The sequence below is a fragment of the Equus asinus genome, chromosome 7, assembly GCF_041296235.1.
Source record: "Equus asinus isolate D_3611 breed Donkey chromosome 7, EquAss-T2T_v2, whole genome shotgun sequence".
Lineage (NCBI taxonomy): Eukaryota > Metazoa > Chordata > Mammalia > Perissodactyla > Equidae > Equus > Equus asinus.
Genome location: NC_091796.1, coordinates 97,028,044 through 97,044,656, shown reverse-complemented (window position 1 = coordinate 97,044,656; position 16,613 = coordinate 97,028,044). Strand labels below are relative to the sequence as shown.

General features: G+C 42.4%; 1 protein-coding gene across 6 annotated transcripts in view; it reads left to right on the top strand.

The window, feature by feature from the left end:
- RPS6KA5 (ribosomal protein S6 kinase A5) overlaps positions 1 to 16,613 on the top strand; it is a 192,185-nt gene that overhangs the window by 120,861 nt on the left and 54,711 nt on the right. For 5 of the 6 annotated variants that reach the window (XM_070514200.1, XM_070514199.1, XM_044774212.2 and 2 more), the window contains one exon: positions 503 to 606. In XM_070514200.1, the coding sequence (XP_070370301.1) occupies positions 503 to 606 (104 nt within the window). Of the gene's footprint in view, positions 1 to 502; positions 607 to 1,404; positions 1,528 to 16,613 lie in introns of those variants that run through there. The other variant, XM_070514203.1, reaches the window with a different exon arrangement.

Sequence of the window (16,613 nt, the reverse complement as noted above, 5' to 3'; positions counted from 1 at the left end):
AGGAATTGATTTAGGTGGTTATGAAAAAATAACAGCTTTAGATGGGATTTTTTTTTTCATTTTTATGCTTTGACTTTAAGTACTTTCATAGTATTTATTGGAGCTGAATAATTAATAAAAATACTGATTGGTACTTTTTTTTCTCCTATCATAAGTCCAAAGATTTCACTTACTTAAAATTTTAAAAATTTATTTCAAATTTAAAATTAAAAAAAATTAACCAAAGGAGAACCATTACTAGTTTAGGAAATAATTGAAACACTTTTCACACCTTGATTGACTTCACTATGTTTAACTTCTACTCTGAGGATACCTGGATATTTGTTCTCTAAATGTCTTTCTTGCATGTGTTAATTTCATACTCCTTGCACAGAAAGCTATGTACAAAATCTTTTTGTTCAATTATTTTCCAAATATATTGCTTTATTTTGTTCATTTTTCTTCCTTATAAAATATTATGTTAGTTAATATTCTATAAAACGAAATTATTGTTATTTTATAGGCAGTTGACTGGTGGAGTTTAGGTGTTCTAATGTATGAACTACTAACTGGAGCATCTCCTTTCACTGTTGATGGAGAGAAGAATTCCCAAGCTGAGATATCTAGGTAAGACTTAACAAAATAAAATAAATGTTTTGTTTTCTCAAAAGAACTGATCAAATTTCTGCAGTTAGGCTGATGGAGAAAATGGTTTTTTAAATGTGGATAGACAAAATGATGTTCAAGTGATAAATTTACGTTTATATTCATATAGGAGGAAGATATATAACCTTTATATTTCTTATATTTTGTGTGCCCAATTAGATCTTAACTTTGATAGAGATAATGTCGTAATTTTTGTGTGCTCCAAAGCACTCAGCGTGTTGTCTTAACCTAGTAAGTACATCATATACTGAGAAGTTTATTTAATGAGTACTGTTTTCCCACTTTATACATAATGTGGGTTCTTTCTGAGTTTAATATAAAACAGTAGTGATATTTTTCACTGATCCGTATTTACCATAAACTCGCCCTCTTACAGGCTATCACGGCATTATTGTATTCCTTTCCTTCGTGGCAGTTATCGCAATTGCAGTATTACATTTTTGTTGATCCTTAGTTGATGAATGTCTGTCTGTCCCGCTAGATTGTAAGCTCCGTGAGAGCAAGGGGCACGTCTGGCTTTGATCCTCAGCACTGTGTGCTCAGATGCCAGCACCGTGCTTACTACGCAGAATTCAAGAAATATTTTTGGAATGAAATGAGTTAATGAACAAATAAATGAACAGTGATAAAACTTTATACTAATTACTAGTTATGTTTTTTCCTGTTTTTACTTGAATTTTATAACTTTGAGAACAGATATGACCTTAAAAATTAAAAATTGAGACTTCCACTTCTTACCAAGATGGAATAACAGGGACTGGATTTACTTTCCTGCCTGAAACAATTTTTAAAAAGGGCAAAATATATGAAACAACAGTATTGAAGACATTGAGCATCTAGCAATGAAGGACAGTGAACACTGAGAGACGGAATATAAACGAGGTGAGCCCTGTGATTGCCCAGCTTACTGCCTTGAGAGTGTTCAGGCTGCAGCTGCAGGGAGGGGAAAGCAGGCAGAGCTGAGGAGATGGAACTGAAAGTCCAGGAAGACCAAGGCAGCTAGAGTTTGCAGGGCAGCATGTCAGAGAGGAGAAAGCTGCAGAGAGAGAGAAGTCCAGAGATGTGCAGAAGGTACCTCTCAAGTGTTCAGTTAAGTATTGATAAGCACGCGTGTGTGAGGGAACCACTCAATATAGTTGTTCTCTCTCCAAACTGATCTATCGATTCAGCATAATCACAATCCCAGCAGGCTTTTTTTTTTGTAGAAACTGACAACCTGGGTCTAAAATTCATGTAGAAATGCAGAGGATCTAGAATAGCCAAATCACCTTTGAAAAGGTAGGCCAAAGTTGATTTCAAGACTTATAAGCTATAATACTTAAAACACTGCGGTGTTTGTGTCAAGACAGACAAATCATCAGTGAACTTGAACAGAAAGTGAAGAAATAGAACCACACAGATGTAGGCAACTGATATTTTTTACAAAGGTGCAAAGTCAGTTTGGTGGAGAAAAGATAACCTTTTCAACGAATGATGCTGGAACCATTGGCTATCATATGGGAAAATAAATGAACTTTGATCAATACTTTTCATCATACAGAAAAATTAACTAAAAATGGATCATAGACCTAAATGTAAAACCTAAAACTATAAAATTCGTGGAAGAAAACATAAAGGAAAAGTCTTTGTGACCTTGAATTAGACAAAGATTTCTTAGAGACAACACAAAAAGTACAATCCATAAAAGGAAACATTGATAAATTGGATTTCATCAAAATTAGATACTTGTGCTCTTCTCAAGAAGCTGTTAAGAGGAATGGAAAGACAAGCCACAGACTGTGATAAAATTACAAATCATAATTGATAAAGGATTGTATCCAGAATACATAAAGGACTCCCAAAACTCAAGGAAAAACAACCTCCATTTTTAAAAATGGGCAAAAGATTTGAACAGACAGTTCACCAAAGAAGATCTATGGCTGGCAGATAAAAGCACATGAAAAGATGACCAACCTCATTAGTCTTTAGAGAATTGCAAATTAAACACAATGAGATACCACTATATACTCACTGGAATGGCTAAAAATAAAGAAACTGACTGTATTAGTCAGGGTTCTCCAGAGAAACAGAACTAATAGAATACGTATATATACATATACACACACATAGATAAGGAGATTTATTATAAGGAATTTGCTCACTCAATTGTGGCGGCTGAGAAATCCCATGATCTGCCATCTGCAAGCTGGAGATCCAGGAAAGACAGTGGTAAATTCCAGTCTGAATCTGAAGGCCTGAAAAGGAGAGGAGCCAGTGGTGTAATTGCCAGTCCAAGAGCAGAAGACCCATGTCCCGGGTTAAGCAGGCAGGAAGGGACCAAGTCCTCCCTTCCTGTGCTTTTCTTTTCTATTCAGGCCCTCAAGGGTTTGGGTGGTGCCTACCCACAGTGGGGAAGGGATTCAAATGCTAGTCTCATCTGGAAACATCCTCAGAAACACACCCAGAAATAATGTTTAATCAGAGCAACCCTGGGCCAGTTGAGTGACACTTAAAATTAACCATGACAAGTCCACCCCTTGTCAACTTGGCAGCCATACACATTTTCTTAAACCATACTTAATCTCCAAATAAAGACAATAATAAGGTCATAATTCCACCTAACATGATACAGCTGCCCTGCCTACAACAGAAAACCCACAAACCCCTTCCACAGAAGAGGATGTAAACTCCCTGAGTCTCCTTTATGTCCCGTAACTTAAATACCATGGTATAAAATTAACAGTACTGAAATACCATGATGGAAAGTCAGCACGTCTTATTTTAGATGATAAGGAAATAAGGGAGGAAAAGAAAACACAGACATAGATATGTATTTAAAACATTTATTTGTTTATACACACACAAATGTATTCATGGCAAAATAAGAAGGAAGTACTTATGGCCATTACAGTCCTCATTTCTGTAAGTGGTTACGGGATCATCATTGGTATTTATAACTACCTTCTACTACCCTCTCTGTATTCCCTTTGCCTTCAGCAAGTACCTCAGCTGGTCATGGCTCTTTACCTTTTGAGGCTACCCAAACCCTCACTCCTGCCTAGACTGAGTTGTTGTAGTTTTCAATTGACCTTAATCACAAGACATGGTAATGCTAATAGATACCCTCAGGGATCTCCTCTATTCTAGACATACTCTTCCTTACTTCCATTGTAGGGTAGCAGTCCAGTTTCCTCTTGGTAGTAATGATCATTCACCTAGTCAGCACCATAACTCCCCTTTTTGCCTGTTGATTCGGAGGCATGAGGAACCTAAAGATGCTGGGTGGCAGTCTTAACTTCCAGTTCAATGGAATCATTGTTGTATCTCTTGGTGGAAGCATTTCTCCCCCAGAGCTAAGACCTCTAGGGCAGCGGAGCATAAAGTCATGGAAACAGGAAGTAAACACTTTGCTAGTGGGTCACTAGAGGTAATAGTGAGTGGTGCTACTCCCATTTCTACCCCTTGATTTCTGGACCCGTGAATTCGGACTGTGGGAGAAACAGCACCAATATACTGGATGTTGGTTCAGAGACTAGAGCCTTCTGGAGAACCTTGCCTGAGCCCTGCAAGGTACGGCTGCCTACCTCACAATGTAATTGAGTATTCAAAAGGCACTTCCACCTGAAGAAGGCAGCTACTTCTGGATGGTGGAGAATGTGGTAAGACCAGCTAAGTCCGTGAGCACGGGCCCATGGCTGCACTTCTTTTGCTGTGAAGTGAGTTCCCCAATCAGAAGCGATGCTGTGTGAAATACCATGACGGTGCATAAAGCATTTTGTAGGTCCATGGATGGTAGTTTTGGCAGAAGCATTGTATGCAGGGAAGACAAATCCATATCTATAGTAAGTGTCTATTCTAGTTAGAGTGAAACTCTGCCCCTTTCATAATGGAAATAGTCCAGTGTAATCAACCTGCCACTAGGTAGCAGACTGATCACCCTGGGGATTGGTGCTATTTTCAGCACTAAATTGGTATCTGCTGCTGGCAGATTGTGCACTCAGTGGTAGCCATAGCCAGGTCAATTTTGGTGAGTGGCAGTCCATGTTTCTGGGCCCATATGCAACCTCAATCCTGGCCACCATGACTGCTTTGTTCATGAGCCGACTGGGTAATGAGAGGGTTGACTGGAGAAGGAGGCTGTCTGGGATCCAGAGAACAGATCATCCTATCCACTTGATTATTAAAATCGTCCTCTGCCGAGATCACCTTTTGGTGAGCCTTCCTGTGGGACACAAATATCTTCACATTTTTTTGCCCATTCAGAGAGGTCTATCTACATACCTCTTCCCCAGATATCTTTGTCAACCAGACTTCCTTGTCACCAATTTTCTAATCATGTTCCTTCCAAGTGCATCCAGCCAAACCGTTGGACAGAGCCCATTAATCTATATAAAATCACACATGTGGCCATTTCTCCCTCCCAATAGAATGAATAACCAGGCACACTGCTCAAGGTTCTGCCCGCTGGGAAGATTTCCCTTAACCACTGTCCTTCAGGAATGTCCCAGAAAGGAGCTGTAGTGCTGCAGCTGTCCACTTACAGGTGGCATCTGCACATCACGCAGCACCATCTGTAAACCAGGCCTGAGTCTTCTCTTCCTCTGTCAACTATTGTAGAGAACTCTCCATGAGGCCAAAGATGCAGGCTGTCAGAGAGAAGGTGGGGGAGTAGGAGTGGGGACCGTGGGCATTTGGACCACTTCTTCATGTAACTTACTTGTGCCTTCAGGGCCTGCTCAGGCCCGATCTTGTGTGTACCACTTCCAGTTGCTGTGTACTCCCAACTTTATGGCTTGATGGTTCAGATAACACCCAGTTTATAATGCACATCTCAGGTCACGTGTAACTTGAGGGCCCACAGTTAAGTGTTCAGTCTCTACTAAGGCCCGGGAGCAGACTAAGAGTTGTTTCTTGGGGCTGACCCCATTGTCCAGTGGTTAGGTTAGTGTGCTCTGCTTCGGTGGCCCAGGGTTTCACTGGTTCAGATCCTGGGTGTGGACATGGCACCACTCATCAGGCCATGCGGAGGTGGCATCCCACACAGCACAACCAGAAGGACCTGCAACTAGAATATACAACTATGTACTGGGGCACTTTGGGAAGAAGAAGAAGGAGAAAAACAAAAAACATTGGCAACAGTTGTTAGCTCAGGTGCCAATCTTAAAAAAAAAAAAAAGTTTCTCAAAAGGGGAGTAGTTATCCACAAAAGATGGCAGAGTTTTGCTCCAAAATCCTAAGAATCTGTGCTACGTTTCACCTATAGGGACCTGCCAAAGGCTCCAGACAGCATCTCTATCTGCCACTGACACTTCAAGCACCATTGAATCTGCTGGATCATATGGCCCAAGTGGCAGAGCAGCTTGAACAGCAGCCTGAACCTGTTGCAGAGCCTTCTTTTGTTCTGGGCCTGACTCGACGACAGCTTTTCAGGTCACTTGGTAAATGGGCCAGAGTAACACACCCGATGAGGAATATGTTGCCTCCAAAATCCAAAGAAGCCCACAAGACATTGTGCCTCTCTTTTGGTTGTAGGAGGGATCAGATGCAACGACTTATCCTTCACCTTAGAAGGGATATCTTGACTTGCCCCATCCCCCTGGACCCCTACAAATCACTAAGGTAGAAGGCCCCTGAATTTCAGTCAGATTTCTTTTCCATCCTCTGACACACAAATGTCTTACCAATAAGTCTAGAGTAGTTGCTGCTTCTTACTCACTAGGTCCAATCAGCATAAGCTTGTCAATGTAATGGACCAGTGTGATATCTTATGTAAAGGAAAGGTTATCAGGAGCCTTGTGAACTAAATTATGACACAGGGCTAGAGAGGTGATACACCCCTGAAGCAGGACAATGAAGGTACATTGTTGTCCTTCCCAGCTGAAAGCAACTCCTTTTGGCAGGCCTTAAGGACAGGGATGGAGAAAAAGGTACATGTTAGATCAATAGCTGCATACCAGATACCGGGGACATGTTAAGTTGTTCAAGCAATCAAACCACATCTGGTACAGCAGCTGCAATTGGAGTCACCACCTGGTTAAACTTAGGATAATCCACTGTCATTCACCAACATCCAACTTTCTTCACAGGCCAAACAGGCGAGTATTGAATGGGGATGTGGTAGGAATCACCACTCCTACATCTTTCAAGTCCTTGACAGTGGCAGTAATTTCAGCAATCCCCTAGGAATGCAGTATTGCTTTTGGTTTAGTATTTTCCTAGCTAGAGGCGGTTCTAATGGCTTCCACTTGACCTTTCCCACCATAATTGCCCTCATTCCATAGGTCAGGGAACCAATGTGGAGATTCTGCCAGCTGCTGAGTATATCTGTTCCAATTATGCCTTCGGGAACTGTGGAAATAACCACAAGATGGGTTCAAGAACCCACTGAACACACTGTGAGAAAGACCTAAGCTAAAACTCCGTTGATCACCTGACCTCCGTAAGGCCTACTCCGACTGGTGGGCCACATTGATGTTTTGGGTCACTCAGAAATAGTGTCGGTTCAGAACCAGTATCCAGTAGTCCCTGAAAGATCTGATTATTTCCTTTTTCCCAGTGTACAGTTACTCTGGTGAAAAGCCATAGGTCCCTTTGGGGAATGCTAGGAGAAAGATTAACAGTATACGTTTTCAGGGTCCCTTCTCAAGACAACCCACCCTCCTCTTTATTCAAGAGGTCCGGGGTATGTAAACTGGCTCAAGTGTGGGAATTGATTGGGGTGGAAGGCAGGAGAGATGACCAAGGGACACAAGAAAACTTTGGAGGGTATTGAGGTTCTGAGTGCAGCTCTTCCCTCATCTCTGACACGGTTGGTTTTTTGTCTTCCATTCTCTGCCTTTGAAATGTAGAAAATGTTTGCCAAGAGATGTTTATTTGGTATTTCGTTATCCATCAGTAAAATTTGCTTTATTAATGTGTTTTATTGTACTATTATAAGCATAGTGTTATATAAATTCAGGTCTAAGTGTTATCAAAATAATGATATTAAACAGCTGTAGCTGTACTGTTTAGGTCAGGGCAAACTGTAGCCTGCAAGCCAGGTCCATTCTGCTGCCTGTTTTTGTTTGGTGTGTGAGCTGAGAATGGTTTTTACATTCTTAAATGGTTGAAAAAACTCAAAAGATGAACAATATTTTGTGATGTGAAAATTATATGAAATTCAAATTTCAGTGTCCATGAGTAAAGTTTTATTAGAACACAGCCATGCTCGTTCATTTGCATATCGTCTCTGGCTGCATTTGTGTTACCGCAGTAGTTGAATAATGGCCCCAGAGACCATACAGCTTACAGGGCCTAAAGCACTTATTGTCTGGCCTTGTGTTAGTTATCCTTTCTCCATTGCTAAGTAACAAATGACCTCAAAATTTAGTGGCATAAAACAGCATACGTTTATCATCTGAGAGTTTCTGTGGATCAGGAATGTGGGCACAGCTTAGCTAAGTTCTCTACTTCAGGGTCACTCACAGGCTCCAATCAAAGCGTTGGCTGGGCTGTAGTTATCTCAGGGCTCAACTGGGAAAGGATCTGCTGCTAAGCACATTCAGTTGTTGGCAGGGTTCAGTTCCTCCGGGTTGTTGGACTGGGAGCCTCGGTTCCTTGCTGGCAGTTGGCTGAAGACCACCTTCAGTTCCTTGTCATGTGGGCCTAACATGGCAGCTTGTTTCGTCAAAGCATGCAAGCTGGGAAGGCAATAGAATCTGCTAGGAGGGTGGAAGGTTTTGTCACCAAATCATGAAAGTGGCATCTTGTCATCTTTACTGAATACTAGTCATTAGAAGAAAGTCACTAGGTCCAGCCCACACTTAAGGGGAGGGGATTACAGAAGGCCATGAATACAAGGAGACAGTGATCACTGGGGAGCACTTAGAAGTCGGCCTAGTATGGTTCCCTTACAAAGAAGTTTGTCAACCCTTGGTTTAGGTAATTCGTTTATTATTTGTTCTCCCAAGGAATGTTGGTCTTTACATAATTATTTTAATACATTGATTTTGTGTGACAAGCTGTGGTCTTCTGAAAAAAATCAAGACAGTAATTCTGTTGTACTTTGTATTTTATCCATATTGATTAGTCTATAACACCTTGAATTAGCTCACTTGTATTTGTTGTTGTTTTAAAGATTGGTGCCTGAGCTAACATCTGTTGCCAATCTTCTTTTTTTTCTCTCCCCTTCTTCTTCTCCCCAAAGCCCGCCCCACCCCCCCCCACCCCCCGGACATAGTTGTATGTTCTAGTTGTGAGTGCCTCTGGTTGTGTGCTCATTTGTATTTTCTAAAATTTTCTTTTTATAGATGTCTTGCTTTTAGATATATGTATGAAAGAGTTACAAGTATCGTTTCTTACCCTGTTTTAAGAAGAAATTATATTTATTTTTTCTGCTTATCCTTCTTATATCTTTATGACAAAATCCATTATCAGCATACTTTATAAAGCCTTCTTGATTCCCAATATGCTGTTCATGTTTTTCTTTTTTTTTTTTTAAAGATTGACACCCGAGGTAACAACTGTTGCCAATCTTCTCTTTTTTTTTTTCTGCTTTTTCTCCCAAAGCCTCCCAGTACATAGTTATATATTTTCTTTGTGGGTCCTTCTAGTTGTGGCATATGGGACACCGCCTCAGCATGGCCTGGCAAGCGGTGCCATGTCCACGCCCAGGATCCAAACCAGTGAGACCCTGGGCTGCTGGAGCGGAGCACACGAACTTAACCACCCGTCCACAGGGCTGGCCCCTCATTTTTTTCTTTTCTTCTTCATTTTGGATATATTTATACCCAATAGCAGCATTTATGTTTCCACTGGGGTTTTGACCAGTTACCCCAAAATCTGTTAATGTTTGCCACAATAACTATTCATCTACACATTCTTCTGTATGACTCAAGTGCAGCAGCTTCTGACTAGAGTCCAGTGGTGGGAGGGGCGCACCAAGGAGAGGAGCAAGGTGAAATGACTCTTCCCTTGTACTCAGTTCCTCAGCTTTCTATCTGATTTCCTTTCATCATCCTTTATATCTGTTTACTCCTGCCTCACTTGCATAACATGTGGGAGTACAGCTGAATCATATTGTGTTATTAATTTGCCCTCTGAAGCACTCCCTAGTGGGTATAGAGTTTAGATCCCTGAATAAAACACAGGGATAATCCTTCCAACCATGTAGAGGATCCTTCAGAGACGCCATCAGAATGGTTACCATTTCCTGTTCTCCCCTTAGTCTCATGCTCCCACCTGAGACCTGGCCTTCTGTTGTTTCCGAGTGAGGCCCCTCTGTAGGCACTTACTACCACCTCTGATTACCCCCTAGCCAGTTCTTCACTATTCCCATCCACCTGAAGTCTCAAAGTCAGCATCATACCTACCATGAAAGACCGTGGAGGGAAGAAGGTGGCCTTTTATGTCCATGATTCTGCTGTTTATTTTGGTGTCTGGAGTAACCTGCTGTTACTTGTGTGCTTGTGCTTCTCCGTGGCCTCCCCAGGAGAGCCTCATCCTTTTGGATCACGGTCCTGGCTGTACTCTGGCTCTTGCTCTCTGCCTCTGGCTCTTTTCCATTTACGAATCTCTTTGAAATTCCTTGCAATCCACTCTGCTCTTGACTTCAAATACTGCCTTAGTTTTTTGTCACATGTAACCACTTGGTCCCAAGGAGCCCCCAAGGTATGGATTCTCTACTCTCTCCCATCCCTATCATCTTGCCCCTATTAGGGAAATGTTCTTCAACAGAGATAATAGAGTGGGTGGAGAAGTAAAAGCTTCAAGAGCATTGGGCCACAGAAGAGTCTAGAAAGGAAGAGAGACTGGGAAGAGATCTCCCAATAAAAGCCATAGTGAGTGTAATGGAATCCCAGCTTCAGCCTAAACTGTGCTCACCCTGAGATTAAGACATGTTCAGGCATCCCTGATAAACCAGTATAGTAGACCCACGAGGAATCTAAGTGTACAAGAGTCTGAGGAAGAGCAGCCCAGGCAGACCATCTCTGCTTGGAAAGGCCTTAGCCATTGAGAGAGGAAGGGCAATTCTGGGTCGGATCTATCACTTTTAGGGAGAAGATGCTATAAGTTGAAAAGAAAAGAAAGCTCTTTTAACCAAAATCTTTACAAGATCCTGCATCCATATTTCGTTCCCCTAACCTCTTAAGAAGCAGAGATTTCCTCCCTTCTGCACCAGAAGACAAGGCAGGGGTGATAGCCCCTCAGGTGGCTTCCCAGGCTGACAGGAAGGAGTCGGGGAACTAGGCAGAAGAGGGAAATGAGATGCTTTATCTGAGGAAGAGTGTTCAAAGCTCACATAGGACATACCTGGGGACTCCCAGGAATTACTGGATGAGACTTTGAGTGGAGTCACAGGTTCTGCAAAAGCAGGTAAAGAATCTCATTTTATTGTTCTTAATGACCCAACTGGTGTGGCTTGGGGAAACACCGGTTAGGTGTATCAAGGAAGATGTTGGTAACACCCAGAGGGAGGTGATGGCATGGGAGTGTCCCCTCTGGGCAGCCAATCTCGTGGCTCAGAGAAAGCACACTCCTATGAAGTAGCCTCAGGGTGGACACCGTTTACTAGGGACCCACTGTGTGCCAGCCTCTTGCCGAGAAGTCACCCCACATCATATCCTCAAATCCTTACAACCCTGAAAAGTGAGGAGCAACATATGCAGTTTTACAGACAAGGGAGCTGAGCTCATCTTGCCCAAGGACTCAGAGCTACTGGGAAGTAGGACTGGGGTCAAGTGCAAAGTGATTGGGAAGTTGCTTCGTGCTCTCATGGGTAACACTCAGTTCCATGGTGCTGTTTTCTTTTCTAGTGAGGCAGATGCTTATTTCAGGTAAAGGATTGGAAAGTCCTGGCCCACACACAACAGGGGGATTGATTTCATTAATCTGTGGAGTTACATTGAGTAATTTTTAACTCCTGAGGAGGAAGAGGAATATAAGGGCATAGTTCTTGTTCTGAGAAAACTCAATACTGTTTGGGAAGATATGGAATAAATAGATGACAATTCACCATATCAGGGAGTTTTCTCAAATGTTTGAGTCCTGATATAAATACTGTGGAAATAGAAAGGGCCACTGTCCCTCGAGGACTGGGAGTGTCGGGGAAGCATTCATGATGGAAAGGCAGTGTAGACTGGGGCTGTGAGCACAGACGAGGTTTGCATACGCTGAGGGTAGGAGAGACTGCCTTTCAAACAGTGGGAAAATACCCACAGGGGCCTGTAGACAGAGGGGGATTCAAGACTCCCTGTGGGGAGTCTTGCCCCGTGGCCAAGTGGTTAAGTTCGCGCACTCCGCTGCAGCAGCCCAGGGTTTTGCCCGTTCGGATCCTGGGTGCGGACATGGCACCGCTCGTCAGGCCACGTTGAGGCAGCATCCCACATGCCACAACTAGAAGGTTCTGCAACTAAGATATATGGCTATGTACGGGGGGTTTGGGGAGATAAAGCAGAAGCAAAAAAAAGATTGGCAACAGTTGTTAGCTCAGGTGACAATCTTAGGGGAAAAAAAAGACTCCCTGCCTCCTTGCCAGTCTGTGAGCTGCTCTCAGTGGGTCCGTGATCTTGTAATGGAAGTTCATTTAATTGTTCCTGGTCTAAAAGTAATGTTCATTATAGTTTAAAACGTGCATAAGGGGAAAATACAGTAGCAACACCCAGAGACAAACACTGCTAATATTTCCTGTTAGTCTTTTTCACCTGTATAATGTTGTGATCATGCTAGAAATATAATTTCAGATTTTTCAATTTTTGTTTAAATTTATAAGCATTCTGTAATTACAGACTCTTCATAAACATGATTTTGTAATGGCTGTATAATATACCATCGAGGAGATCCACCATAATTTGCTTTACTATTCCCCTGGTGTTGAACAAAAATTAAGAGTAAATGAAGTTTATGGAAAACTAACTCAGGCGGGCATATAAGTAATTCTGTAATTCTGAGACCACGTGGGAACCAGGAAGTCCACAACATTAAGTCACAAAATAGGAAAGATTGTGAACTTTTAAATGGAGGACAAATAGAAATAAACAACCCATGAGAATGCATGCCATCTGCAAAAAAGCAAAAAAGTTATCTGCAGGCATCTATTGAAACTGAGGAAGAAAGATCCTCAGTGAACAAGGTATAGTAAATGGAAAACAATTGGAGATGTATTGATTCAGTAAACGTTTATTGAGGACTTGCTTTGTGCTAAGCAGTGTTCTAGGCCCGAGGAAGAAAGCGGTGAACGAAACTGCTGTTTTAAAAAAGAGAATTCCCTACTTCCTTGGAGCTTACATTGGAAGAGAGAAATAATAAAGAAATATACAATGGTCCATAAATTAATAAAGAAAAATAAAAGAAAGGGATAAAGGATGTGGGGGAAATAGCTCTTTTTGTTAGAATGATTAAGGAAGGCTACTCTGATAAGGTGACGCTTGAGCAAAGACCTTAGGGTGACGAGGTGAGCATTGCCCATTATTGCTAATACTGTGGTACTAAAGGCATTGATACTTTCTTATTGGGGCAGTTCTTTATTGTTATATTTTAGTGAACATACAAAACACATGTGCAGAATTTCCTAGGTTCACTTTTTCCGCCACATTTTATTATGAAAATTTCAAGAATCTGTTACACTGGACACCCACGTACTCAGCTTCTACCGTGACTATTTCACCATCCTTCCTTCTTATATATCTGCCCATCTCTCCATCCCTGTCTCCATCAGAGGCTTAATTTTAATCTGGCTGCTCTTACCCTTTAATCCCTAAATTCTTAAGCTAATGGCTGTGAATTTCTCTTACCACAGGAGTTTTAGAAACTTAATATTCGTGAATAGGAAGAAATTTAATATGCATTTTTGTAACATTATAGACTTTAATTTTATTTCATTTTGCTTTTTACATGTCATTCCTCAATCCCTTTGGAGTTTATTTGGGATTATGGTATAAGGCAAGGCTCTTGCCTTGTTTGTTTCTTTTCCAGACAGCTGGTTTCTCCAACACATTTGTCGAACAATGCGTCCTTTCCTGTGGTGGCTGGTCCCTTTTTAGAAAGAATAGGAATTTTTGTATATGCTGTGTAGTTTTCAAGCTGTCTCTTCTGTTCACTTGATTTGGCTGTTAATTTATTTTACCATCACCTCACTTTTGCACTTTGGTTTTGTAATATGTTTTAATATGTAGTTAGGCAAATCCTCCCCAGTTATTTTCTTTTTCAAAATTTTCTTAGCTATGTCATGTGCTTATTCCTGCAATAAATATTAAAATTATCCGTGTTCTAAATTATCTGGTGGAAATTTTAATTCATAAGTATATTTCTTGCTTTTTTGAGAGGAATCCTTTCTCATCTGTAAAACGGGTAATAATTATTGGCAGCCTTTTGCTAGGATTGTTGTATGGATTAAATGATAGCATGCACCTGAACCGTTTAAGGTGCTACATCAACTCAGAGCCTGTTCTGATTTTACAAAGGGCTTTAAGATTCATTTGGAAGCAAGAAGAAATAGCTCTGGGTTATTGCCAATTCAGAAATCAAGCACAGTAGAAGAGAGGACCCTGCCCCTGCAGAATGCTCTGGTACTGTCGCAACTAGGCATCGCACAGGAATCCTCCGCCTGCATCCCCACTCCTGCACTGCCTCTTCTGCATAGCTGCAGTGCTCTGGGTTGAGATCGACATTCGTACTCACAGGGCACAATAGGCTGGAATCTGGCGCCAGTTTTCTGTAGCTTTCTAGGAGGATACCAGTCAGGAAGCAGTGTATTGGCATGACAACGTCAGACGCATCTTCATCAGGGCTTCTTCCAACCACCTAGGCCTAGCTTCCCAGCCCACAAAGGACACACTCCACCAGTAGTGATGGGACCAAATGGGTGGATCTGGACCACCCCAGCACGGGAAGCTCAGCACAGGAACTGTCTCTCATAACTCCCGTGAGCACAACTTCCAAGCCCCAACAAGAACATCCTTGGGGATGAGAGAGAACACACAGGAGCACACGTTTTCTGAAAGTGTTTTCAATAGTCCTGCATGAGAAAACCCTTAGGGCCTACCTTCCTGCTCACACCTCTCAGGCCAGGCGGAGTTCACCTCTCGGGTGACTTCACAATAACCAGACACAGCTGACATTTCACCTTTCTCTGACCCAGTACATTTCAAGGAAACCACATAAGAAGAAGGTAAATCCGAGATCATCTTTCCGTGGGGACAAGGTGTAAGCCTGCCGTGAGCCCTTTCTCCTCACCACACCATCCCCGATTCCTGGTCCTCTAGCTGGCTCTGCAATTTTCTAGTAGGATTAGGCCTCAGAATCTCTCCACGCACTGAGGAAACCCTGTGCCGCTTCATTTACCAAGACAACAGGGAGCCTGAGTAGCCTTCCTTCCGTGTTGTCTCCTGCGTGACTCCTGCTTCCACTTCTCCCAGCTGGGTGGGTGTTCACCCTCACCTGTTAGGGTCCACTCCTGCTGGTCTGGCCATATTAATTTCACTCGGGAAAGGGAAGGCTTCGGGGCTGTCACTGGTTGTCCTCCGTGTTCCCTCATCAGCACTCTTTTCAGCGGAAGTTCCTTCAGATTTCTACTTGTTTTTTTCCCGATCTGATGCCTGCCTCACCTGAATCTGAAACTCTAGTTCCCTGCACGTGGCCCTTGCCACACGCCTCGGGTGCACACCACCCTGCTGTCTGTGTGCCTAGACCACCTCCTCGGGTCCTGCGTGGGGTCCCCTTCTCCTCTTTCCAGTCTTGGCATCTCATTGGGCCCCCCCTGTTTTCAGGTGCTCACTGTTCTCTCGATGCCTCTCCTTTTGTGAGAACGCCCAATGGTCGACATGACTGACCATTCCCTCTCCAGTGCCTGGTCCAGTGTCAACTCCCACGAAATGGCAGATGCCTAAGGTTTAAGTAGCGGACGGTACATAGTCAGTACCCTCAGGTGATGTCAGCTGAAGTGCTTGTTTCTGCACGTTGGTTCAGCAAAAGGGAATGTCAGCAACAGTGTATCTATAGCCCGATCCTTTTACACAGAAAATTCTTACCTGCACAAAGTACATTAAAGGTGGAGAAAATTGAAAAGGCTATACTTATTTTTCCCTGAGAAACAGGGCTCCCAGCTTCTCTCTCAGATGTGCCCGTGCCTGATCGCAGGAGAGGATTGTCTCTTATGCTGAAAACCCTGTCGAACAGCGAGCAAGGGGAGGATACTTAAGAATCAAAAAGAAAAGAGGCTCCTACTTATTTTTTTCACTTGTTCCACCAATGTTTTCTTAGGTTCCCAGGATGGAGTGCTAGAGGTAGAATAAGCTTTGAAATGACCGACGCTGCTGGAATTTTTAGTCAAAAAGTACAGTTCCCTCTCGTCTCACTGACTCTCAGTGGCTACTTGCTACAGTCTCTGTCTGTTTTTGTGGTTGCCTTGGAATGAGGGAGTCCGTTAGTTGCTCAAATTTATCAAGCATCTGCTACTTTCCAGATGTTTTGCTCAGCACTGTAAATCGTGACTTAACTCATTTAAGCATCATAATACCCATTTTAGGTAGGTACTGCTGTTATCCTGTTTTACAACTGAGGAAACCAAGGTAGAAAGAGGTTAAACTATCTTGAGGTCACACAGCCAATAAGCGACAGAGCTGGCCTTTGAACTCCATCCGCTCCGGAGTCCATGTTCTTAACCACACGATACTGTCTCTTATAAATTTATTATGTTTTTGTCCCATAAGAGTTATTAATATTTTAAAGCACAAAAGGGGATCTATTTGCAAATCCAAATAAAGAAGTAACTATTTATCTCCGTATATACTCTGTTAAGCTTCTTAATTTCAGTCAGTCCCTTCCATTATTTCTTTTTTAGTAAATTATTGATCTGGCTTTTAAGGGGACAAAGGTACATTTGGATTGGATTGATTTCTTCTGTGATCTTAGAACAAATTCAAACATTTCATCAAGAAGCTTGATTATCTTAATGTTTTGCTTTCCATAATAAGTGGACTTTACTCCATCTTTGTGTGCCACTAGCCTTACAG